This window comes from Somniosus microcephalus, chromosome 7 (genome assembly GCF_052327205.1).
Source record: "Somniosus microcephalus isolate GS21.2 chromosome 7, FLI_Smic_1.0, whole genome shotgun sequence".
In the NCBI taxonomy this organism is placed as follows: Eukaryota; Metazoa; Chordata; class Chondrichthyes; order Squaliformes; family Somniosidae; genus Somniosus; species Somniosus microcephalus.
This window is the reverse complement of record NC_140993.1, coordinates 151,991,278-152,017,992: the sequence shown is the minus strand read 5'-3', so window position 1 is coordinate 152,017,992 and position 26,715 is coordinate 151,991,278. Positions and strand designations below refer to the sequence as shown.

Below are 26,715 nucleotides of genomic sequence, written 5' to 3'. Positions count from 1 at the left end.
CACACCCTGGAGACAATGTCCAAAACATAACCAACATTCAGACCAGCATCCTCGGCCTTGAATGAAAGAAATAACATAATTTAGCAACACCTCCTACTTTTTGCCCCTCGATGGTGATCTGCCCCCTTCCCGCCCTGCAGCTCCTCCGTAATGGGACCCCAGTGGCTGCAGCAAGGCTGGGGGAGGCCTGCTGACTGTCCGAAACTGAGACCGCAGATGCCCTTGAGGTACGGCCTGGACCAGCTCTGGGCCTGGAGGGCCCGGCTGCTGACTGCTCCAACTCTGCATGGGCAGCAGCAGTCTGTCCTACAGGTGGTGGCAGCTGCAGTGGAGAAGTGCCAGTGGTGGCATCTCTGTCATCCTGAGAGCGGACAGCAGCTCCCTGGTCGGCCGACACACTGGCACTCTGACGGGGCAGCACCGCAGCATGCGCAGCAATCGGCTGGTGCACAGATTGCTGGCCTGCTGTGGCGTGGCGAGGGCCCCGGGGAATTCTGCCCGATCCAGTGAGGGTGGCAGCAGTCAGTGCTCGCGGGGCCTCAATCTGCGTCTGCATGAGACCAGCCACTGACTGCGTGGCAGCACTCAGCACTTGCGTGGCAGGTGCCAGTGCGTCTCCCCGGAGGGCGAGTCGGGCCGCGAGTGCTGCTGCACAGAACGCAGATCAGGTGCGTGCCCTCGCAGAAATGAGCGCCCAGGCTGGGCAGAGGCACACTGAGCTCATGGCTGCAGTGGCAAGGATGCCCGATTGCATTGAGACACTGGCAAGGAGTGTCCAGGACTTCGGCGCAGCACAGGCAAGGAGTGTGCAGAACTTTGGCGCAGCACTGGGTTAGCGCCTTAAGACTGTCGTGCAGCACCTGATTTAGCGCCGCAATCACCTTCAGGGGCGCAGGTACCCAATATCACTGGAGGTGGCGATAATTTGCGCCTGGCGCTAAACTTTGCGCACTGCCAATACTAGCGCCCCAAACGGGGCGATACCGAATTTCTCCCCCATAGAGTCATAACAGCACAGGAGGAGGCCATTCGGCCCATCGAGTACGTGCTGGCTCTCTGTAGAGCAATCCAGTCAGTCCCATTCCCCGCTCTATCCCCGTAGCCCTGCATATTTTATTCCCTCAAGTGCCTATCCAGCCTCCCCTTGAAAACATTGAGTGTCTCCGCTTCCACCACTTCCATCGGCAGCGAGTTCCAGGTCCTCACCACTCGCTGTGTAAAAAAGTTTTTCCTCACATCCCCCCTGTATCTCTTGCCCAAAACCTTAAATCTGTGTCCTCTTGTCCTTGTACCATCAACTAGTGGGAGCAGCCTTTCCCCATCTAGCCTATCTAAACCCGTCATAATCTTGTACATCTCTATCAAATCACTCCTCAACCTCCTTTGCTCTAATGAGAACAAATCCAGCTTCTCCAACCTGTCCTTGTAGCGAAGATCCCCCATCCCCGGAACCATTCTGGTAAATCTCCTCTGCACCCTCACAAGGGCCTTCACATCCTTCCTAAAGTGTGGTGTCCAGAACTGGACGCAATACTCCAGTTGTGGCCTAACCAGCGCTTTCTAAAGGTTCAGCATAACTTCTCTACTTTTGTACTCAATACCTCTATTTATGAAGCCCAAGATCCCATATGCTTTGCTAACCACTCTCTCAAAATGTCCTGCCACCTTCAGGGACCTATGCACGTTAACTCCCAGGTCCCTCTGTCCCTGCACACTCTTTAAAACTGTGCCATTAAGTGTATATTGCCTCTCCCTGTCCCTTCTGCCAAAATGCATCACCTCACACTTCTCTGCATTAAATTCCATCTGCCACTTGTCTGCCCATTCTGCTAGCCTTTCTATGTCCTGTTGCAGTTGATTGGTATCATCATCACTGTTTGCCACGCTGCCAAGTTTGGTATCATCGGCAAATTTAGAAATTCTACTCTGTATTCCAATATCCTGGTCATTTATATATATCAAAAAAAAAGCAGTGGCCCCAGCACTGACCCTTTGGGAACACCACTGTCTCCCATCCTCCAGATTTAATAATAGCCATTTACCACAACTCGCTGTTTTCTGTCCTTAAGCCAATTCCATATCCAAGCTGCCACTGACCTACCTATTCCATGAGCCTCAATTTTGTTAACCAGCCTTCTATGTGGTACTTTGTCAAATGCCTTCATAAAATCCATGTAGACAACATCCATTGCATTTCCTTCATCAATCTTCCCTGTTACTTCATCAAAAAATTCAATTAGATTAATCAAACATGATCTGCCTTTTACAAATCCATGTTGGCTCTCCTTAATTAGCTTAAACGCTTCCAAGTGCCCGTTAATGTTTTCCTTGATTATTGTTTCTAAAACTTTACCCACCACTGATGTTAAACTGACCAGCCTGTAGTTACTAGGATTGTCCTTACACCCTTTCTTGAACAATGGTGTCACATTTGCCACTTTCCAATCCTCAGGCACCTCCCCCCACATCTAGGGAAGATTGGAAAATTATGGCAAGCCCTTCTACTATCTCCTCCCTCAATTCCCTTGGCAACCTGGGATGCAAACCATCTGGACCAGGTGACTTGTCCACTCCAAGCATACCCAGCCTTTCTAGTACATCCTGTCTATCAATTTTCACTCCTTCCATTGCTTCTGCCTTTTCCACTTCTACCGATATTTTGTCAGCATCCACCTCCTTAGTAACCACTAATAGAAAGTACTCATTGAATATTCTAGCCTTGCCCCGCGCCTCTAAGCATATATCACTTTCTTTGTCCCTAATAGGCCGCACCCTGCGTCTTACTACCCGCTTACTACTAACATGCCGGTAGAAGATTTTTGGGTTCCCTTTTATGTTAACCGCCATTCTACTCTCAAAACCCATTTTTAAATTTTTTGTAGTCTTTCTTAGTCTGCTCCTATTTAATATGGTACTACTTCTGCCTCTAGTACTACTTTCTTCTCTAGTACTATCCAATGCACTCACTCTTTTATGCACCTTATTCCTCTTTTCTACTCCTATATGCTGGTGCCCATCCCCCTACCAAGCTAGATTAAACCCTCCCCAACAGCACTAACAAACCTCCCGCGAGAATATTGGTCCCGGCTCTGTTGAGGTGTAAGTTATCTGGCTTGTACAGGTCCCACCTTCCCCAGAAATGGTCCTAATGCCTCAGGAATCTAAAGCCCTCCCTCCTGCACCATCTCTCCAGCCACGCATTCATCTGTTCTATCCTCCTATTCCTGTACTCACTAGCGTGTGGCACCAGGAGTAATCCGGAGATTACTACCTTTGAGGTCCTGCATTTTAATCTCTCTCCTTAACTCCCTAAACTTTGCCTGCAGGACCTCATCCCTCTTTCTGCCTATGTCGTTGAACAACGACCTCTGGCTGTTCACCCTCCACCCTCAGAGTGTCCTGCAGCCGCTCAGTGATATCCTTAACCCTGGCACCAGGGAGGCAATATACCATTCTGGAGTCATGTCTGTGGCCGCAGAAACGCCTGTCAGCTCCCCTAACTATCGAATCCCCTACCACTATTGCACTTCCACTCTTTTTCCTCCCCCCCTCTCCATGCAGCTGAGCCACCCGTGGTGCCGTGGACTTGTCTCTTGCTGTACTCCCCAGAGGAAGCATCGCCGCCACCAGTACTCAGAACAGAATACTGGTTGGAGAGCGAGATGCACTCCGGGGTCTCCTGCACTACCTGCCTGGTCCTCCTCTTCTGTCTGGTGGTCATCCATTCCCTCTCTGCCTGCATACTCTTAAGCTGCAGGGTGACCACCTCCTGAAACGTGCTATTCACGAAGCTCTCAGCCTTGCGGATGCACCGCAGTGACCCCAGCTGCCGCTCAAGCTCCGAAACCCAGAGTTCGAGTTGCTGTAGCTGGTGACACCTCCTGCACATGTGGGCGCCCAGGCTACGTGAAGCGTCCAAGATTTCCCACATGGCACAGGATGTGCACTCCACGGGACTGAGCTGCCCTGCCATGCCTCTATTTAATAGACTAAGAACTAACCCACTGATCTAATGTAGAGAAAAAGACAAAGGTAATACACACCAACCAATCACTTACCTGCTGTCCTGTGACGTCACTCCTTCAATTTTTTTTCGCCGAATATAAACTGCCGCCTGTTCTTTTGGAATTCGCCAGATTTGTATCTGCTGCTGACTCCTCGCAGCTCTGCACTGTCCTCGGGTCCCACTCTCTTTATTCTCTGCCGCCGACTCCTCACAGCTCTGCACTGTCCTCGGGTCCCACTCTCTTTATTCTCTGCCGCCGACTCCTCACAGCTCTGCACTGTCCTCGGGTCCCACTCTCTTTATTCTCTGCCGCCGACTCCTCGCAGCTCTGCACTGTCCTCGGGTCCCACTCTCTTTATTCTCTGCCGCCGACTCCTCGCAGCTCTGCACTGTCCTCGGGTCCCACTCTCTTTATTCTCTGCCGCCGACTCCTCGCAGCTCTGCACTGTCCTCGGGTCCCACTCTCTTTATTCTCTGCCGCCGACTCCTCGCAGCTCTGCACTGTCCTCGGGTCCCACTCTCTTTATTCTCTGCCGCCGACTCCTCGCAGCTCTGCACTGTCCTCGGGTCCCACTCTCTTTATTCTCTGCTGCCGACTCCTCGCAGGTCATTAAACTTCTTGTGGCACTGGATCCATGTTCTCCGTACCACACTGTTGGCTGTTATGTACCCAGCTATCTCTTGCCACAGCCATCTCGATGTATGGGCTGATGGCTTCCTGCCACCCTGCGGGAAGAGGACAGCCCACCTCCTCTACACGGCCAGTACCAATGTCTCCAGCGCCGCATCGGAGAACCTTCTGGCTCATTCTCTTTGCTGGTGCTCAGCCACGTGTTCTAACTGCAATTCCAATTCCAACTCCAACTCCAACTCCAATGAGGTGCAGCTGCATCAAAGCACCTCCCCTTTAAGGAGTGAAGAAAGACTAGGCCAAACATTACCACTACACCCGATATTGGCCCACCTTTTGAGCGGTAAGCCAATCAGCAGTGTGTTTAGCACCGAGATCAGCACTGCAATCATGTAAATGAGCAGTCAGCACGAATTTTGCGTGCTGCCTGGACCACTTTGAACTGGCGCAGCCAAATAGCGCTGGCCCATGACATCGCCCGTTTTTGGGCCATATCCAAAATTTTAGTGTCCCAGCCCAATCAATCACGCCACTGCTTGTGCAGTTGATACACCTGCTGTATATATTGCAGTGTGTAATATTTCCATTACTAGCTAGGGATGAGAATTTGAGATAAATTCGAAAGGCCACATAAATGAGCAAGAAAACAGCAAAACTCAAATGGTATCTCAGTTCAACTGGTAATGGCTATTACTCATACTCTTCAAAGCTAATGCAAAATTACTTTGTAAAGTGGCACAATCATTTTACCTGTGCCGAAGGGCGTGGAATGACAGAGTATTTCCATGGTCGCAGCATTCTCTGATTGAATTAAATCTTTTCAAATATGTATAACCATACCCTACAATTGTCTCAAAGAGTTGATTTTGCTTTTTTGTTTTTGGTTCAATGAACATGAATCAATTCATACTGACTGCTAATGGAAGCTTATTATCTTTGTATTGTACATAATGCAACATACGCATTGGATTTAAAATGATTGCATAACAGTGTATGTATGGAAAACCCAAGCAATAATGAGTGAGAAAGTACAGCCTAGAAATTGGATAAGACCCGAAAACGGGCGGTGGTACGGGCCTGCGCTATTTGCCTGCGCCACTTCTAAGCAGTGAGGCAGCATGCAAAATTTGTGCACATTAACATGATTGGAGCGCAGATCTCAGCGCTAAATGCGCTGCTGATTGGCTTAACGCTAAACAGAGGGTGAGGGGGGGGACAATATCAGGGGCAGTCTACTGGCCAATAAAGTTTGGCCAAGGCTCTCTACACTACTTAAAGGGGAGCTGCTTTGTTGCAGAAGCACCTCATTGTCAGATGAAAAGACACGATGGCCCAACAGCCGAGAGGGAGAGCGAGACGTTTTTTCGAAGCTGCACTGGGGGCCTTTGTCCTGGGGGTGGAATGAAGGCAGGCTGTGCTTTACCCATAGGGAGGCAAGAGGCCATCAAAGCTCATCACCAGAAGGATTTGGGAAGAGATTGCTGACTCCATCACGGCCACCAGAGTTGTCCCAAGGACATGGATCCAGTGCCACAAAAAGTTTAATGACCTCACATGGCTGATCAAGGTGAGTGAAGTGAAGGCTTCAGCAAATGCCATATCCCAACATCTCCACCACAAGCCTCACACACTGTTCAGTGCACCACAACCCCATCAATCACCTATGAACAATCTCTAGCTATCACCACTCATACCTCACAATCATGGCTTCACTTCACCCTCACACACTTACCACTGCTCACATCTTGCATACACTGACAGCTATTCAACCATGGCAGGCACATCACCCAAACACATTGCACCACACTCACTGACACACTTCCCTTTCTCTTGCAGGCCAAGGTGGCTCACAATGGCAGAGAGCAACAACAGACGGGAGGCAGCCAAGCCAGGATTCAGACCAATGTTCCCTTTAAGCTGCGCAGCCATGCGGTCGCACAGTGCTCCAGGGCTCCTGCGCAGCTGGTGAGCCAGCTTTTAAATTGAATAAACGCACATGCACGGACGTTTGAATGGGCCGCGCAGCCCATTAAAGGGGCTGCGTGGCCCAAAAGAAATTAGGAGGAACATTGATTCACATCCTGATTGACCTCAAGGAATCCGTCTTTCAAATTATTGGAGGGGCAGTAACAGTGGAGAAGTTGAAACTTTTGCTGCTGATGATGATATGGCCATATCTAATCCTTCTTTTCACATCCCACTTCCCCCTCATCCCACAATCTCTGCTCACTTACAAGCTGCTGAAGGTGTATGCATGGATATCTTGCTTTCCACCCTCCCACTGCTGTCTCCTCACGACAACCCGATCCTTGTGCCTTTCTGCTTTCAGATACACAAGTGCCACCAGCACAGACTGTCCCTCATCATCTTCAGCAAACTGATGGAGAAGAAGAGATACTGACACTCGCAGACACCAGCTCAGAAAATGGTACTGTGTGGAATGTAGAGGGTAGTATAGAGGCAGGATCTGCACGTGATGAGGCATCGGGCATGAGTAGACTGCAGCTAGGTCAGGGGGAAAGGGTAGCTCGGGTGTCAGCTACCTGGAGGGCAAATTTGCACATGAATTCTGCTCCACAGGATTCAGATGTTGACTTTGATGGGGCGGCCTTCAGAAGAAGGGTGATGGTCATGCACACTAAAATGCTAGGTGCAATGGCAAGCCTACCAGAGAGCCTCTTGGCAATGTCAAGGAGCATGGAGGAGTCTGGCTCCAACATTGCACAGGACTTTGTGCAGAGCTTGGAGCCCATGATTTCCAGGATGGAAATGATGGACCACTCCAGGAAAGACCTTGTGGACCCACGGATGATGCTGCGTGTGATGGGCGATCTTTCAGCTTCCATTACAGCACAGGCGGAAGCGACCCACATCTCAGTGCTGTAGTGGAAGTGCAGACTACTCTCCTGCAGGCTCAGCTTGCTGCCACGCAAGCTCAGACTGCTGCCATCATCATTGGGTTTATGAGTGTCGAAAGGGGCTTGCAGGATGTCACAGCAGTCCAGCAATCTGTGCTCCAACAGATTGCTAGGAATGCTGAGGCGCCACCCCAGGGAAGTGGCAGTGGGTCTCTGGAGCAAGAACCTGCCGTCCTCTCTCAGGATGACAGCATTCCTACTCCCACCACTGCCACTCCGCCATTGCCCTTGCTACTGTCTATCAGCCATCCAGCACAGACTGTTGCCACCCATGCCAAGGTGGTGCAGTCTACGCCTGGGCCTTATGGGTACAGAGCTGTTCAAGGTTGTCCTGCAAGGCCATCTGAAGTCTCCCCCACTGAAAGTCAGCAGCCTTCCACCAGCCATGCTGCAGCCACTGGGGGAGCACTGCGTAGGACCACTAGACTAGGAAAAATCACACGAAAGACCGACACCAAGGGAATGCACAAGGGTGAATCATTGGTATTGAGATTGGATTTTGATAAATTTATTAATTTTGTTTGGAATGTGTGTTTTGTGGTGGCTCTCATTTCAGCTTTGTGCTCAGGAGGACGCTGTGATGTTCTGTGACAGAGGGATGGTATGATGGGGAAGTGGTGAGCAATGGGGATCTGGGGTTTCATTCAGTCAAATCGGAGTCTGATGAGACGCTCATGGACAGCCCGCCTGGAACGGGAATTTGCTGCCTGCCTCATCCTTTCCTCCTCCTTCTCTTCCTCTCCTCTTCCTCCTCCTCCTCCTCCTGAGGTGGTCCCGCAACCCCTGGTGGCAAGGGCTGTGCCTTCATGATGGCCACGTTGTGGAGTATGCAACAGACCACCACAAAATGGGACACACGCTCTGGCAACTAATGGAGGGCTCCTCCCGAGTGGCCAAGGCAGCGGAACCATTGCTTCAGCAGCCCGATGGTCTGCTCGATGATGCTCCTCATGGCAACATGGTTGTCATTATATGATTGCTGGCCATGAGTGGTGGGGTTGTGGTGGGGAGCCATCAGCCAGGTGCAGAGCGGATAGCCCTTGTCACTGAGCAGCCACCCTCGAGTTTGATGTGGTGGCTGGAATTTTGCTGGCACACTGAATTGGTGCAGGATGAAGGCATCATGACTGCTACCAGGATAGTGGACATTAACTGTCAGGATGTGCTGGGCGTGGTCTCACAACAACTGCACATTAAGTGAGTGGTAGCCTTTGCAGTCATGGAACATCTCAGCATTGTTGCATGATGCCCGCAAAGCCACATGGGTGCAGTCGATGCCGCCCTGCACCATGGGAAAGCTCGCTATCCTGACAAAATCACATGTGCGCTCATCCTGTTCCGAGAGAAGACAATGAAGTCCCTTTTCATGGAGTAGAGAGCCTCTGTGACCTCCCAGATGCAGCGATGGACGGCAACCTGGGAGATGTTAGCTATGTCTCCTGTTACAAACTAGAAGGATCTGCTGGTGAAAAAAGTTGAGGACCATGGTGACCTTGATGGCCACTGGGAAAGCTATCGTTGCCTTGCTCAGAGGCCGCAGGTCTTGTTGCAGGAGGTGTCAAGAGTTCTGTGACCACCTCCTTGGTGAAGCAGAGCCTCCTAATACACTGCTCTTCACTTAAGTGGAGGTAAGAGAAGTGCTCTTGGAAGACCCTAGGTGGGTAAGGCCTCCTGTTGAGAGCCCTCCTGCCCCTCCTCCTCCTCCCTCTGTGAGCATCTTGTCCTCTTCTTCGCTGCCTCCACTCCATCTCCCTATGATACTCGAGTGCGAAGGGGACTGCAAGTAGAGCCCCCATGACTGTGAGCAAGTGTTGTGAGTAGAAGCCTTTAAGATGAGAATCAAGGTGTTCTCCACTTGCACCAACACTCCCTGTGACCTCAGCAACTTTAAACAAGTTTGGAAAGCTCCAAGAGTTGCAGAAACTTAGACAGAAACAGTAAAACTGAGAAACCATGTCAGATGCAAGTTGTCGATGGTGATCCCTTTAAATAGCGTTGCTGGGGGCTCCTTCCTGCTGCTGAACACTTGGTCAGCTGGTTGTGATTAGGAGAAGGCGGTAAGCTTATTGGCGACGTCCAAAACGGCAGATCGTGCGTCAAATCAGCATTGCACACTCATTGACATCACGATCTGCCTAATCTTAATATCTGTAGTGAGCGCAGCCAACGGCAGCGCTGCCGACCCGTCGTAAGTGTGCAGAAGTGGGCGGAAGTGAGTCGGTCGCCATTTTTTCTTCAAAATGGGCCTTAACGGTGGGCGCTAAATCCCTGAATTTCTAGGCCAATGTGTTTATTGGCAACTACAACTCTATTTGAAGAAACATTTATTGAGGTCTACTGACCTTACAATTTGTGATGTATTGTACAGTATATTAATACCTCAAAGGTAGGCTTTTCAATTAAATGTTTTAATCAAAGCAATGCAGGTCTCAGTAGAATCAGAGAAGTGTAATTTGTTTTCTGAAATCTAGTGTGAAATACTTAGAAATGTATATATTATATTCATTGACAATCATTAACTTTTAATTTTTTTTAAATTTTGGCAGCTTTTTATGATCACTGTGGGGTGGAATGTTAATGTTAGCACAGAACATTTTTTTTATTTTGATATCCAGCAACAGCATCACTCATACCCAGGTCAGATATAGTGTGTCAGGTGAAGAAGAAAATGCTTCCCCAAAATTGCATTTTAACTCCAATACAGAAGTGGATTCCCCATCCACTGTTGTGGATTTTTCTATTTCCCACACTAGCCATGTGACAACTCATGTGAGATTGCTGATTTAAGACCAATTTGTGCAAAATTATGGGCAGTTTTATGCTATGGGCACACAGCCACTTGAAAGCTGAGTTGTGACTGCCCAAACTCATTTCATGAACTACAGTTGCAACTAATAACAACAGCAACTTGCATTTATATAGCACTTTTAACATAGTAAAACATTCTAAGATGCTTCACAGGAGTATAATCAGACAACAATTGACACAGAGCCAAAGAAGGAGTTATTAGGACAGGTTACTAAAAGCTTGGTCAAAGAGGTAAGTTTTAAGGAGTGTCTTAAGGAAGGAGGGAGAGGGGGGTGTGGGGGCAGTTTACCAGCAATATTCCAGCGTAATAGGGCATGTTTTTGTCAAGAACTGTGATTTGAATTAATTGCCGGCTCTGCGGAATGTCACAGCACAACCTGTGGAGGAGCAGGGAATGACTGACAGCAACTTCTGCATTTCCACGCTTATCTTTGCATGCGCTGATTCCAGAAGTTGCTGTCATTTTCAGAGGGGTAATGATGGTGAATGCTGACAGTTTCGCCGTCAATACCATCACAAAATCCGGGCCATAATGTATGATCATGTATGATCATGTATTTATATTTCTCAATGTTTCTGTTGACAAATTATAATATTAAAGTTGTCTTCTTCTGTGATAATGGCTTCACCGATGGGATGAAAATCTTTCTTTGATGGCTGTAAGGGGCCAAAATAAAGTAAACTAATCTCAGTTCAGTTTGTTACCTTGTGAGTGCAGGTGGACAGCAAAACCATGGTGTAGCAGGGGTTGCTCTTTAGTTCTGAAGGTTGAGGCAGATTATGAGGGCACCGTGGAGGGAGCTTTACATTGCTTCCAATCTTTTTTATAGGTTACTTGTTAGTGCTTGATTTTAATACTGGTAATGAGTGCAACATTCACAGGAGGGTCCTAAAGGAGGTGGAGAGGTTTCGGGAGTGACTTCCAAAGAGAGAGTGGGATCTAGGTGGCTGAAGGCATGACTGCCAATGGTGGGCAGAAGGGAGGGGGGATGTAGAGTCAGAGGAACCAAGTATTCAGAGGGTAGTTATGGCACTGGAGATTACAGAGATAGAGAGGAGTGAGGTCATGGAGGAATTTAATCACAAAAAATAGAATTTCATATTTAAGATATTTGGGATCAAGGAGGCAATATAAGTTGGTAAGGACAAGGGTGATGGGCAAGCAGGATTTGGTGAAGGATACAGGTAGCAGAATTTTGGATGTGCTTAAGTCTATGGAAGTGGGAGGCTGGCCAGGAGAGCATTGGAGTAATTGAGTCTAGACATGACAAAGACATGTATGAGGGTTTCAGTGGCAGATGGGGTGAAGACAGGTGATTTTATGTAGGTGGTCTTTGTCTTGAAGAGGATATGGGGTCAAAAACTCAGCTCAGGGTCGAACAGCACAATGAGATTGCATACTGTCTGGTTCAGCCTGAGACAGTGGCCAAGGTGGGAGATGGAGCTGGTGGTAAAGGTATGCAGTTTTTTCTGTGGGTCAAATACAATGGTTTTGGACTTCCTAATACTTCCAATAAGGGGAAGCTAGATAAGTACAGGAGGGAGAAAGGAATAGAGGATATGTTGATATGAACTAAGGTGGGAGGAGGCTCGTGAGAAGCATAAACACCAGCATAGACCTGTTAGGCCGAATGGCATGTTTCTGTGCTGTAAAACTATATGTAATTCTATGTAACTGGAGAAAATTACAGCTTAGCCAAGATTGGATGCCAAACAAGGAGTCTGACAGCACAGAGGTAGTGGAGGGGTTGAAAAAGACAGTGGAGAGGTAGAGCTGTATGTCATTGCCAAGGTGCAGCATGCAAATGAGGAAGAGAAGAGAACCAAGGATGAATCTTTCAGGATTCTGGAGGTGACAATGCAGGAATGAGGAAGAGAAGCCATGGCTAGAGATATTTAGCTATGATCAGGTAGGTAAGAATGGAACCATGTAACGGTAAATAAATACAAGTTGCTGTTGTTGTTGGTAGTCTCACAGAGATAAACAATGGAGGAAAGGCATTGGAAAAAGACGTGGTCAACCCTATCAAAGGCTGCAGAGAGAACAAGAAGGGATAATGCACCACAGTCATAGTCACAGAGAATGTAATTTGTGACTTTGGTTAAGGCTGATTTGGTGCAGTGGGAGAAACAGAAACCTGATTGGAAATATTCAAACAGGGAGTTTAGGAAAAGGTCAGCATGGGTCTGGGAGGTGAAAACAAGTTCATGGACCTTGGAGATGAAAGGGTGGTGGTTAGCGAGGACAGAGGGGTCGAGAGTCAGGTTTTTGAGGAACAGGGTTATGAGACTGTTTTGAAATGGAGAGGGGCAGTGCCTGAGGAGATTGAACCATTTACAATGTCAGCTAGCATGGGGGCCAATAAAAGAAGTTGGGTGATCAGTACTTTAATGGGAATAGGGTCAATGGAGCAGGAGGTAGGTCTCTGGAAGAGATGCGCTTAGAGAGGGCATCAGGGAGAGGGGGGAGAAACTAGAGAAAGAGAGAGGTTTAGACGGAGGATAGGACGGGAGTTGGAGAAGTTTGACTTGATGGGCAAGAGAAAGGGGGTAAGCGGCAAAAGCTGCTCAACAAATGGTCTCTAGGTCACAAATAAATCTATGAACTCCTTGAATTTTTTGTTACAGGTGAGGGGGCAGGGGAGCGGGGTTTAAGGAGGTGGTAGCAAAAAAAGGAGCCTGTGGTTACCTTTGCCCTCCAGGATGATCCTACAGTAAAGGTAGCTTTGGTAGTGGAGACAAAAAAAATCTATTAGCACATTGCGTTCAAACCTATTTTCTATGTACTGGACAAAAGTTTTTCTTTAAAGTCATGTACAGAACGTTGATAATCCTAAATAAATGTAATTTTAATTTGTTTTGACCAAGAACTGAATAGTTGTGACATTCTTATTACAATGTTTAGAAATGTGAAAAAATGCAGCATAACAATATTAATCTGGGTACTGTATTTACCTTTCAATGCTAACTCTCACCGTTTTCAATATCTGTATGGTGACTGCGCTGTCTCTCCTTTCTAAAATCCTGGCTCAGCTCCTTATTATTCCTTGGAGAAAAATATTTTACGTTCAACTGTTTCAAATGTATTAATATGAAATTAGTAATTTATGTCACAAGATCTTAATAAATGATGGCCAATGGGTAGTATTCTTCTAGCCAAGCTTTCTGACATTGAAACCCTTCCAAAGAATCTGCCAAATCGGTGCAGTTACGCGAATTGAATGCATATACATAACAGAAGGAGCGTTTCCATTTGGAGACTATTTGTTTGCACATATATATATGTTAATAAACAAGTAGCGTTGCAGGTTGATAAGGAAGTAAGCAGCAGTGCCATCTTTTGCATTGAATGTGCGTGCGCCTTGTTTCTCCACCCTGGCCCTGGATTGTAGAACGAGGAAGTGAGTGTGTGAGCCGGGAGCTCGCGCTCCGCCTTCCTTTGCTGCAGCCCGGGCGTGACGCTGCTTCCTTCCAACATGGCGCTGGAGGGTCGGTAATGGAGGAGCTTGGCGTTCGGCACAATTCCTCTCCCCACTAGAGCAGGAAAGCTCCGGTTATATACAGTACAGCGGGCTCGCAGCTCCCGCCCGGTTCGGCGGCATCGTCTTTTTCCTTTCGTTGCCTCCCCCCCCCTTTTGCTGTTCGCGCTGTTCTTAAGGGGTAAAGAGAAAGAGGGAAGAACAAATTAATAATATTCGGAAAATCCAGCAGGAGAGAGGGAGAGAAAGAGCCCTGGGCCGCTTCGAGTGGGCAGCGCGTCATGTATGAAGGGAAAAAGACGAAGAACATGTTTCTCACCAGGGCGCTTGAGAAGATTTTGGCTGATAAGGAGGTGAAGAAGGCGCATCACTCTCAGCTGCGCAAAGCCTGCGAGGTGGCACTGGGTGAGAGAGGAATCTTTCATATATTTATGATGATGATAGACACAGTACACTGAAGTTTCAATTTACAAAGACACTGTGAATATTAACAAAGCAATTGGTAATGATGACAATGTAAATACAAGTCCTTATGTATATGCGTACATGCATAGGCTTGTGTCAAACAAGTGCAGGGCCCAAGCCCATACTGTAATTTCGTGGTGTGTATTTACAAATACATGTGTTTATATTTTAACACAAAATAAATTCATCCCTGACGTTTCAGTATTTTTAAAACACATAAATATCAAAAATAAGCTGAATGGAAGATATTGACAAGATTCAGACCAAGTAACACAAAAGGAGACAAGTATTCTGTAAGCTTTGTTTACAAGTGGGAAGTTCATGGTAACTGGGATAGGGCTGATAGTAATTTTAATGGCAGTGTGGTGCTAATAAGAATATAGATGGCATATGCCTCCCTATTCTACATGCGTGTTGTGGGGAGGGGAAGAGAGAGAGAGACAGAAAGGGTGAAAAAGACATTTACTGTCAATTGATCTGGGAATGGGGCCTTGACTAGGTGACAAGTCAGTGAATAGAAAACGAATTTTGTTATCTACCTTATAAGGGTTTATATTAATTACCCAGAAAGTTAAATATATAGAATATATATAAAATGAAAACCATAGCAAGATCAAATAATACTAGGTGAGAACAGACTAGGAAGGAGCAACCTTGTACATTTGAATGATTCAAGATGACACACAGCTATTTAAATGACACACAATTATTTAAATTCATTGGGAATGAAATTTATTTAAACATAACAGCAAATTAAGTGTGTCTGCATAGAGGTACAAATATTTTGATGTAAAGTTTTGTGAAGTGCAGGCCAAGCTGACACTGGGAGAAGCACAAGGTTACATTGCAGAGGAGTTCAAATAAAAGTGCACAAAGTCTGTGTCAGGCTAGGGAGTGAACATTTTTAGATGTAAAAATTCAAAGTTATTTGTATAACCAATTATAAAGGAAATGAATGTAAAACAATACAGAGACGAAGGCTAGAGGTAAAGGAAAAAGTCATTCACATAGAATAAGTCTGGGGAATCAGGTGTATTTTATGTTTCCATTGGATGCTGATCTTTACAGCAGTAAGTATATCAGCTGGTGATTGTCTCTGATTTACTGTAAAATGAAATGAGAATAAATAGATTTGAACAGCTATTTTCAGGTGAGGAATAGTAATATAAGTGAGGTAATGTATTTAATCAGTGAGGCGATTAATATTTTACTGGAAGTGTTAAATTGATCGAGAACCTTGTTTTACTACGTAAAGATGCTTTATAAATGCAAGTTGTTTGTATTCACTATGGAATTTGACATTGCTTTTCATGTCGTGCAAATAAATTGTGTAACTACTGTAGCTAATTGAACTATAGATGCATTTACTGCAAACAATACATAAGGCTCAGAGAGGTGTTCACTGATGTGAAGGTGTACAATTAATATTTGAAGCAAAGTACTATATGATCATCCATGACATTTTCCAGTTATTTATACTGTGTACACACACACGAGTTTCGAGTGACTCATCTCATTCGGAGTTCCTCCATTCATTCAGGTTGTTGCTGCTGATCACATTTTCAGGCTATATGAGCAGTTGTATTTTTTGTGAAACACTGTAGACCCGGGGATCTTTAATGAGGAGGTCACAAAAGGTGGAGGATTTGGGTGGGTACTGAGGGATATATGTATGTGTGTTAACCTTTTCAGACTAATGCCCTTGAGAATAGACCTTGGAGTAATGGCAAATTACAGTAGGTTAATACCTGATTGGGAAGGCCTTGGTTAGTATGCATTTTTTTGAGTGTACTAAGTATGTTGAATAAAGAGAGTAATAATACAACTGATGCAGTCTGGTCTTGGTATGTCCATCAGAAGAGTGGTTTGGTTTGATTTTTGAAGAAGAACTGAAATCGAATGTACAAATTAATTGAACAAAATGCTGACCAAGTCTGCAGTGTGTGGAAACTGTAGGAGATGTTACTTAGCTAAATTAATTATTCATTTAATCAACCTTTCATTCTAACACTAGAACATTCTATAACATGGTACAGTTTGTTTTAGGTGTATTGATTGCTTTCCCAAATAATATTTCAAATTTTATTTTACTGTAACCTCTCTGCCTTATCACCATTTATACAAAAGCACAGCAGGGAGTACATAGATATTGGTGAGATTAGAGCCTCTGACAACATGATCTATCCAGCCTCATTGTATCAGCATTAGCAGGCATTGCTGTAGTTTTCAAGTTCTGGTTTTATGTGGTTGTGTATAAACAGATTAAAAATAAAAAATGTCAAATGAACATTTTTTATTGTACCAAGAATCCCTCTTTTGAAAAGTAATTATATTTCATGTACCACTTTAGAATTGAAATGTATACTTTTCAAGATATGTAATGTGGTTACGGATACATGTTTGCTCTCTTTTGTCAGTTAATATTTTGCGTAGCTCAGGGAGATGATATGGGTTCAGTAATACAGTATTGTAAATTCTGCTGCAGTCGAATGGGGAGCAGAAGGGCTGGGTTTCGCCGTGTCCACCCAGAGTAATTGATTTGCTGTTATATTTGTAATTTGTAAGCTTCTCGTTCCCTCACGTTTGATCATACTTTAATTAGAATGCATAGCCTTTTTTTGCTGCTGAAGAGAGGGCGTAGGGTTTGGTTTGCAGGGAAGATTTCACATGGGTTGCTATATCTAAGTAGGTAATTATGCGTTGTCATGTATCCGATAGCGAAGGAGGATGACAAAGTCTGTTGAACGTGTTTTTCTGCTCTGCAGCAAATTGTCTTGTCAGAATAACAGCATCCCTTTTCATGCACTTCGGACTCTATTTCGACTGTTGAATCTCGGGCGCATTGACTGTAAACTAAGTCCAATCCAAAGTCCTTTTTAAAATGTATTATAAATCACTTTCTTGATGAAAGAGGAGTGTATTACTGAGTCAAAGGAATTGTATTTAAATCATGGGCAGGTGTTTGGAAGTGCATAGTAGGGAAAACGTGTATTTTCTGTCATTGATGTTGGTGAACCTTGTATTGAAGTGGAGAGATGTCGAAATGGTACGATCTAATTTAATCGGTTAATGTTTTACTTCCGGGTAGAGTAATAAAATGCACGACACAACATATCGCTTTCTCTGTTTGCTGGTTTATTTACTTTGTCTTTTAATCCGGGTACTTAGATTTTGTAGATTCGTGACAATTTTCTTTCAATTTCACCTAAAAATGTTAACAACATCATTGCCGTGCGATTGTGTTGTGAACAGGTTCATTCGTTTTTACCCAGAAAGAAGACAAAGGGAAAAAATAACTCTTCATCTCTTGGTACTGTAGCAGTATCAGCAACATACTGCATGAAAAATACTGCTAGGATCTTTCACCATATGTTGCTAGGATTGCCAACAAAATAATCGCTTCAATTTTGTTTTTAAGGTAGTATTACAATAGTGTTAAAAGCACCAATGTAACCATCTTTCTAGTGAGTTATAAAGTAACTATGACGTCTTGAAAGTATATTGTACTAGTCAAAGGTGTTGTGATTTCATTATGAGCCAATATAATGCTGTATAATGCCTTTTGGGGGATATTTAGGCATGACCCTAATTTTGAATGCGGATGGGTGGTCCTGACTTGTTTTGCTTAAAAGATTGTGCACCATCAAGGTGGGCTTTTTGTTTTAATGCATGCTGCAAAGGAGAGAATTCTACTAATTATGATGGCGAGTGGGGCATGTTCTCTTCTCTCCTTCCTCCCCATAAAAGTCCAGAGACACTGCAGGCAAAAGCTGGTGTAATATCCATACATAAGCCAATCTGTTGTGGTGGTGTAGGCACTAAAGTGAAGCTAAGTACTTAATCTAGTTGAAAGTGAAAATGAATCTTTGTCGCTGTCTAAATGTTTTAAGTTGAAGTTTCTACTTCATTTTACAATGGGATTTGTTAAATGCATTTGTTTTATATTGAAGTAGAAATAATTTTCAGATGATTTGAGCCACTTTTAATCCTATTTGTTGTCATGTTATTTCATTTGTGATAAAACAGTAAATGATTGGGTAACTTAATAATTCGTATCAGTGAAGGTGACTATTAGTTTTTTTTAATAGAGGATAACCAGCCAAGTCTTTTATGTTAGTGTAAAAAGGAGGGGAGGGGTGATCAGGATTTGATTAGCAATTGAGAATACCTGTGGTTACTGTTTACTAATGAATTGTGTCAGAAATAACCAATCCATTCCTATCGGAAAATAATGCATGGTATAATTTGCAGGAATGTGGTATTAACAGGGTTGATCTTAAATCAGACTTCACTGTAGCTGTGAACTTTTTTTACTTCCTAAGAAAAACACTGTTTACATTAAAATAACTATACAGTAATGGCTACCCCAGAAAGATTTCAAAAGCAGGTATTTTTGACCAGTGAATCCAAGACGTATAGTAATGCTGACAGTGTTTAGGTGTGGCAGTTTGTTTATTGATGTGCTTGGGACATTGGTGGCTTCTGTGAGTATGACCAGATTATACATAATGTACAGAGGAAAAAACCATGCACATACAATAGTTTGGAATTGACAAGAATTACTACAATTTGATTTGCCAGTAGTATATGAAGAATGCTGATATAGATATTGAAGTAAGTCTGAAAATGAATTGAAACTTAGTAAAGACTCTTTTTGGATGTACCAATATTGAAATATGCTTGTCCTCACCTCCCATTGCTTTTTATCTCTGTGCTATCTGTATTGTAAATTGCTTTGATTGCATTGGTGCACTGCTTCTTGACAACAATTATTGCAGAGCTCAAAGCAGACACACTGTCCTAGAAATAAATTCCTGACATTAGACACAAAAGGGGAACATTACCAAATATTCTTCTTCCAGTCGTTTTCCATCTTCTGTGCATGTACAACGTTTTTAATCCTGACTTTTGCATTTTCTGTGTACTACAGGAGTTCAGAGAACTCTGGGCTACTAGGGATGGGCAATAAATACAGCTTTTCTAGGGTTGTCTACATCCCAAGAACAAATAATTAAAAAATAAAAGGTATTTCTGTGTCTCTGGTCCAGCTGAATTGTTCAGGGTGGCAAATTAAGTTACTAACTTTTAATGGTATAAGCTGTATTGTAAATTTTAATTTCTGTTTACCATTAAATGACTGACTGTTGGCACTGCTAATTCTATTTTCTAAAAAAAATCCATTCATAGTATGGTGCAAAAACAATAGCTAGTATTGAATAAAAGACATTAAGTCAAGCTTTTATTTTTCTGTCACCAAAATTGTTATGCATAATTGAGAATTTATGTTCATATTTAATGTTTTATTAAATAATTGTTTGTGAATGAAACATATTTCCTCTTATTAAAGTGAAATGAATGTCCTTTTCCCAATAGTTAGAATTGTGTGGTACACTTGAAGGCTTTTTGTCTGTAAATTAGGATACCCAGGCACTTAGCAACAATAATAACTTGCAATTATGTAGTGCGTTTAACATAAAAAACATTCCAAGGCACTTCACAACTGGAAAGCGGTAGAGGAACAAATAGTACGCCATGGAGTGACAGATTCGAATGGGTGAGCAAATGCCTGGTTGAAAAGATGGGTTTTGAGAAGATAGAAGATGTTTAAAGGAGAGAGAGAGGTGCAGAGATGCGGGGTGGGGGGAGATGGGGCGAGTTCTGGAGAAATGGACCAAAGTAGCTGTAGGCTCTACCTCCAGGGTTGAGGTGAATGGGGGGGGGGGGGGAGGTTCACAAAACCACTGAAGGGTGCAGGAGGGGTTATGAAGCTGGAGAACACTGCAGAGGATGAGGTGAGACTGGAAAGAAAGAAATAACTTGTGCCTTTCATGACCTCAGGATGTCCCAAAGTGCTTCACACCCAAGGAAATACTTTTAAAGTGTAGTCACTGTTGTAATGGAGGGAAACTTGGCAGCATAGCAAGCTCCCACAAACCGTGTGATTAATGACCAGATAATCTGTTTTAGTGATGTTGGTTGAGGATAAATGTTGGACAGGACACTGGGCAACGTGCCATGTCATCTTTTACATCTACCTGAAAGGGCAGATGGGAAATCCGTTTAATGTCTCACCTGAAAGACAGCACTGCTGACGGACCTGTACTGGAGTGTCAGCCTAGATTATGTGCTCAAGTCTTTGGAGTGGGGCTTGAACCCATGTCCTTCTGACTCAGAGGAAAGAGTGCTGCCACTGAGCCAAGACTGACACCAAGGTTGACTGGAAGGGTTTGAAGATGAGTACAAGGATTTTAAATTTAATACGTAGGGGGACAGGTAATCAGTGTAAATCAGTGATAATGGGAGCAATGGACATTTAGTGTGGTACTGGATACGGGCAGCTGTATTTCAGACAAGTTGGAATTTTTGGAGAGCGAAGGATGGGACACCAGCAACGAGGGCATTAGAGTAAATACTAGACTCTAGACAAAGGCATAGCTAAAGGTTTTAGCAGCAGAGGGGCTGAAGTAAGGGCAATGTTGCAGAGGTAGAAATAAGTGGTTTTGACAATAAATAAGATATGGGATTTGAAGCTCAGCTCTGGGTTGAATAGAACATCAAGGTTTTGCATGGTTAGGCTCACCTGAGTGGCTGTGGAGGGGAATGGTATCAGTGGCAAGGTGGCAGAGTTTATGGTGGGGGTCAAAAATGATGATTCAGTCTTCTTGATGCTAAGTTGGAGAAAGTTATAATTCATCTATGACCATATATTGGAGAGGCAAAATCTGACTGCAGTTGAGAGAGCTGGGTGTCATTAGCATGTGTATGAAAACTAACCCGATGCTTGTGGATGGTGTCACCAAGTGACAGCATATAGACGAGGAAGTGGAGGATTGCTGTGAATAGATCCTAGGTGACGGGGCATGACAGGAAGCTGTTGCTCTAGATGCACTGGCTACCTTTGGGTTGGTAGCAGTCCGATCCATCAGAGTTTCGCCAAGTATTTACATTACAGTGCCAGCGGTGGCTCAGTTGGTAGCACATTATCCTCTGAGTCGGAAGGTTGTGAGTTCACGTCCCACTCCAGAGACTTGAGCACAAAAATCTAGGCTGACACGCCAGTGCAGTGCCGAGGGAGTATTGCACTGTCGGAGGTGCCGTCTTTCGGATGAGACGTTAAACCAAGGTCCCGTCTGCTCTCTCAGGTGGGCGTAAAAGGTCCAGTGGCACTATTTCGAAGAAGAGCAGGGGAGTTATCCCTGGTGTCCTGCCCAATGTTTATCCCTCAATCAACATAACAAAACAGATTATTTGGGCATTATCACATTGCTGTTTGTGGGAGCTTGCTGTGTGCAAATTGGCTGCCGCATTTCCTACATTACAACAGTGACTACACTTCAAAAGTACTTAATTGGCTGTAAAGTGATTTGGGACGTCCTGAGGTTGTGAAAGGGACAATATAAATGCAAGTCTTTTTTTCGTTATTATGTACTTAGGAGTTTGTTTCCAGTCGGATCATCCTGGAATGCAAAGACAACCCTCGGCTTCTTTTCTCTACTGCAAACTGTCTTCTTAAATGCCTCTCCCCAGTGTCACCTGCAATGGTTTCTCTTCCAGCACTGGCACCATTAGCTCTAGTGTCCCCCAAGGATTTATCCTTGGCCCCCTCTTATTTTTCATATACATGCGGTCCCTCAGCGACATCATCTGAAAACGCAGCATTAGTTTCTGCATGTACGCTGACTACACCCAGCTCTACCTCACCACCACGTCTCTTGACCCCTCCACCATTTCCAAATTGTCAGGCTGCTTGTCTGACATCCAGTACTGGGTGAGCAGAAATTTCCTCCAACTAAACATTGGGAAGACTGAAGCCATTGTCTTCAGTCTGTGCCACAATCTCTGTTCCCTAACCACTGACTCCATCCCTCTCCCTGACAATTGTCTGAGGCCGAACCAGACTGTTCGCAACCTTGGTGTTGTATTTGACCCCGAGATGAGCTTCTGACCACATATCTGCGCCATCACTATGACTGCCAATTTCCATCTCTAGAACATCGCTCGACTCCGCCCCCTGCCTTAGCTCATCTCCTGTTGAAACTCTCATCCATGCCTTTCATAGAATCATAGAAAGTTTACAGCACGGAAGGAAGCCATTTCAGCCCATCGTGTCGGCGCCGGCCAACAAAGGGCTATCCAGTCTAATCCCATTTCCCAGCTCTTGGTCCGTAACCCTGCAGGTTAGAGCATCCCAAGTGCAGAGCCCAGTACTTTTTAAATGTGGTTAGGGTTCCTGCCTCTACCACCCTTTCAGGCAGTGAGTTCCAGACCCCCACAACCCTCTGGGTGAAGAAATTTCCCCTCAAATCCCCTCTAAACCTTTCACCAATTACTTTACATCTGTGTCCCCTGATTTTTGACCCCTCTGCTAAGGGAAATAGGTCCTTTTTATCCACTTTATCTATGCCCCTCATAATTTTATACACCTCAATAAGGTCTCCCCTCAGCCTCCTCTGTTCCAAGGAAAACAGACCCAGCCTATCCAGTCTTTCCTCATAGCCAAGATTCTCTACTCCTGACAACATCCTGGTAAATCTCCTCTGTACCCTCTCTAGTGCAATCACATCTTTCCTGCAATGTGCTGACCAGAACTGCACGCCGTACTCTAGCTGAGGCCTAACTAGTGTTTGTTACCTCTAGAATTGACTCTTCCAATGCACTCCTGGCTGGCCTCTCACATTCTACCCTACATAAACTTAAGGTCATCCAAAACTCTGCTGCCCGTGTCCTAACTCGCATCAAGTCCCATTCACCCATCATTCCTCTGCTCACTGACCTACATTGGCTCCCAGTTAAGCAACGCCTTGATTTTAAAATTCTCATCCTTGTTTTCAAATTCCTCCGTGGCCTCGCCCCTCCCTATTCTGTAATCTCCTCCAGCCCCACAACCCTTCGAGATATCTGCACTCCTCTAATTCTAGTCTCTTTTAAGCATCCCTGATTTTAATTGCTCCATCATTGGTGGCCGTGCCTTCAATTACCGAGGCCCTAAGTTCTGGAATTCCCTCCCTAAACCTCTCCGCCTCTTTACCTGTTTCCTTCTTTAAGACGCTCCTTAAAACCTACCTCTTTCATCTGCCCTAATATCTCCTTAGGTGTCAAATATTGTTTTGTAACACTCCTGTGAAGTGCCTTGGGACATTTTACTACATTAATTAAAGGCACTATATAAATACTTGTTGTTGTAGTTAGTAGTAGTGTCGTAGTTGTGCATCTCTAGTTTCAGACAAGAAACAAGGAACAATTCAGTTCATTGTCACCTGAACTCTTTGGGAGTGTCACCAAATTCTATGTGCAATGTATAGAGCCTGAGCTTTAATTACTTTGTGTTGCAGTTTTGAAATCTCAATAGATTTGTTAGAATGTCCTTTTACTTCACAGTGACGACATCTATCCACTTGTGCAAATAAATGTTCAGTAGCTATAGGTGTCTTAGTTATAAAATGACTAATGATGCATTTTAGTACTGTAATAGTTGAAGGTGCATTTAGAAAACTGTATTTTTGCTATAAAGTTATTAATGTTGCTTTGGTGAGCTGGGTGCTCATTTTCCTCCCTTTCCCCATCCAAAATTGGAAAACACCAAGCTTTCTGTTAGTATTTCTGTTGTTTCTGTAGTCTGTCATAGTCCACGTTGTCTGAAATCTAGATAGTAAAGACAACATGTACCGTGGTGCTTCCTGATTTTTGTTTGAAAAGGAAGTCCTTCTATGTGATGAAATGGCTGTCAACAAATACCACAGCGTAATATTGTTGCTATATTCTAGGTCAATCAGTATACAGTAATGAAAGTTACCAGTGGAAGATTATTATATCCCAAGTTATTACTTTTACAATATTTATTATAAATCTGAAATTATAATTGCTTAGTGAATTTGTTGCAACAAATCGTTTCTTTCTGTTTTTATTAGTTACAGCCTTGTTTATAATGTGCTATTATATAATCCTGTGTTGGAGTTTGATATATTTAGAATTATGTGTGGGAAGCGGTATATTTAGCTGGTTATTATGTATTGGTAAGTTTGTGCCACATAGTGATAGACACGCACCCCAGAGTATTAGACATGAAATATTTTTGTCTGTAATCATTCTTGACAATATCCTCCCGAGATGCACAATCTTTCTGTGTGGATTAAAATATGGAGGCATATAAAGGTTTTTTTTCTTTAACTACCTGTACATTTAAAATTGATGCAAAATGAGAGTTGACTGGTGTAACTTATGAGTTGACTAGAAAAGTCTTTTATTTTTTGGAGTGATTATTTGCATGAACATGCTGCATAGTCTTCTGCGCGCAGATCGGGTTGGGGGGGGGGTTGTTGAGAGAGAGAGAGAGAGAGAGGGAATCGGGGGGAGGGAGAGAGAGAGAGAGAGAGAGAGAGAGGGAATCAGAGAGAGAGGGAATCGGGGGGGAGAGAGAGAGAGAGAGAGGGAATCGGGGGGGGAAGAGAGAGAGAGGGAATCGGGGGGGGGAGAGAGAGAGAATCGGGGGGAGAGAGAGGGAATCGGGGAGAGAGCGAGAGGGAATCGGAGCGAGAGGGAATCGGAGCGAGAGGGAATCGGAGCGAGAGGGAATCGGAGCGAGAGGGAATCGGAGCGAGAGGGAATCGGAGCGAGAGGGAATCGGAGAGAGAGCGAGAGGGAATCGGAGCGAGAGGGAATCGGAGCGAGAGGGAATCGGAGAGAGAGGGAATCGGAGAGAGAGGGAATCGGAGAGAGGGAATCGGAGAGAGAGGGAATCGGAGAGAGAGGGAATCGGAGAGAGAGGGAATCGGAGAGAGAGGGAATCGGAGAGAGAGGGAATCGGGGAGAGAGAGGGAATCGGGGAGAGAGGGAATCGGGGAGAGAGGGAATCGGAGAGAGAGGGAATCGGAGAGAGAGGGAATCGGAGAGAGAGGGAATCGGAGAGAGAGGGAATCGGAGAGAGAGGGAATCGGAGAGAGAGAGAGGGAATCGGAGAGAGAGAGAGGGAATCGGAGAGAGAGAGAGGGAATCGGGGGGGGAGAGAGAGAGAGAGAGAATCGGGGGGAGAGAGAGAATCGGGGAGAGAGAGAGAGGGAATCAGAGAGAGGGAATCGGGGGGGGGGGAGAGAGAGAGAGGGAATCGGGGGGGGGAGAGAGAGAGGGAATCGGGGGGGGGAAGGAGAGAGAGAGAGAGAATCGGGGGGAGAGAGAGAGGGAATCGGAGAGAGAGAGGGAATCGGGGAGAGAGAGAGAGGGAATCAGAGAGAGAGGGAATCGGGGGGGGGGGAGAGAGAGAGAGGGAATCGGGGGGGGGGAGAGAGAGAGGGAATCGGGGGGGGGGAAGGAGAGAGAGAGAGAATCGGGGGGAGAGAGAGGGAATCGGAGAGAGAGAGGGAATCGGGGAGAGAGAGAGAGGGAATCAGAGAGAGAGGGAATCGGGGGGGGAGAGAGAGGGAATCGGGGGGAGAGAGAGAGGGAATCGGGGGGGGAGAGAGAGAGAGAGAGAGAATCGGGGGGAGAGAGAGAGAGGGAATCGGAGAGAGAGAGGGAATCGGAGAGGGAGAGAGAGGGAATCAGAGAGAGAGAGGGAATCGGAGAGAGAGGGAATCGGGGAGAGGGAGAGAGAGAGAGAGAGAGAATCGGAGAGAGGGGGAATCGGGGAGAGAGAGAGAGAGGGAATCGGGGAGAGAGGGAATCAGAGAGAGAGAGAGGGAATCGGAGGGAGAGAGAGAGAGGGAATCGGAGGGAGAGAGAGAGAGGGAATCGGGGAGAGAGAGAGAGAGAGGGAGTCGGAGAGAGAGAGAGAGGGAATCGGAGAGAAACAAAATCTCTCCACCTAAAGAAAGCCTGTGGTCCAGACAACATCAAAAATGAAATGCTCAAGTTCAGCAATATGGAGATGCAGGGTGCGGTACTCAAGTTATTCAACATCATATTACGTTCAGGCTGTTTTCCCGATATCTGGTGCCAAGGACTCATCTCTCCCATATATAAAAGTGGAAACAAATCAGACCCAAATAACTACCGTGGCATCTGTGTCAACAGTTGTCTAGGGAAGTTATTCTGCAGTATTCTAAATAGTAGATTGCTGGATTTTCTTAACAAACATAATATCCTTAGAAAAAATCAAATAGGCTTTCTTCCAAAACACCGCACCACCGACCATATCTATACCCTTCACACTCTCATTGAAAAACATATACACCAAACAAAAAATGGGAAAATATTCGCTTGTTTCATTGACTTCAAGAAAGCTTTTGACTCTATCTGGCACGAAGGGCTCTATTACAAACTTCTTCAGTGTGGAATAGGGGGCAAAGTCTATGACCTTATTAAATCGATGTATCTGAAAAATAAATGCGGTGTCAAAATTGGAGACAAACGCACCGGTTTCTTCACCCAGCGAAGAGGCGTCCGGCAGGGCTGCAATTTGAGCCCGACCCTGTT

General features: G+C 45.1%; 1 protein-coding gene across 5 annotated transcripts in view; it reads left to right on the top strand.

The window, feature by feature from the left end:
* Positions 1 to 13,693: 13,693 nt before the first annotated feature.
* The window catches only part of arfgef1 (ADP-ribosylation factor guanine nucleotide-exchange factor 1 (brefeldin A-inhibited)), a 390,120-nt gene continuing 377,098 nt past the window's right edge, over positions 13,694 to 26,715 (top strand). For 2 of the 5 annotated variants that reach the window (XM_085993109.1, XM_085993107.1), the window contains exon 1: positions 13,702 to 14,247. In XM_085993109.1, coding sequence (XP_085849235.1) covers positions 14,124 to 14,247 — 124 coding nt within the window. In that variant the 5' untranslated portion in view covers positions 13,702 to 14,123. Of the gene's footprint in view, positions 14,248 to 26,715 lie in introns of all 5 variants that reach the window. The other 3 variants (XM_085993111.1, XM_085993106.1, XM_085993110.1) reach the window with 3 other exon arrangements.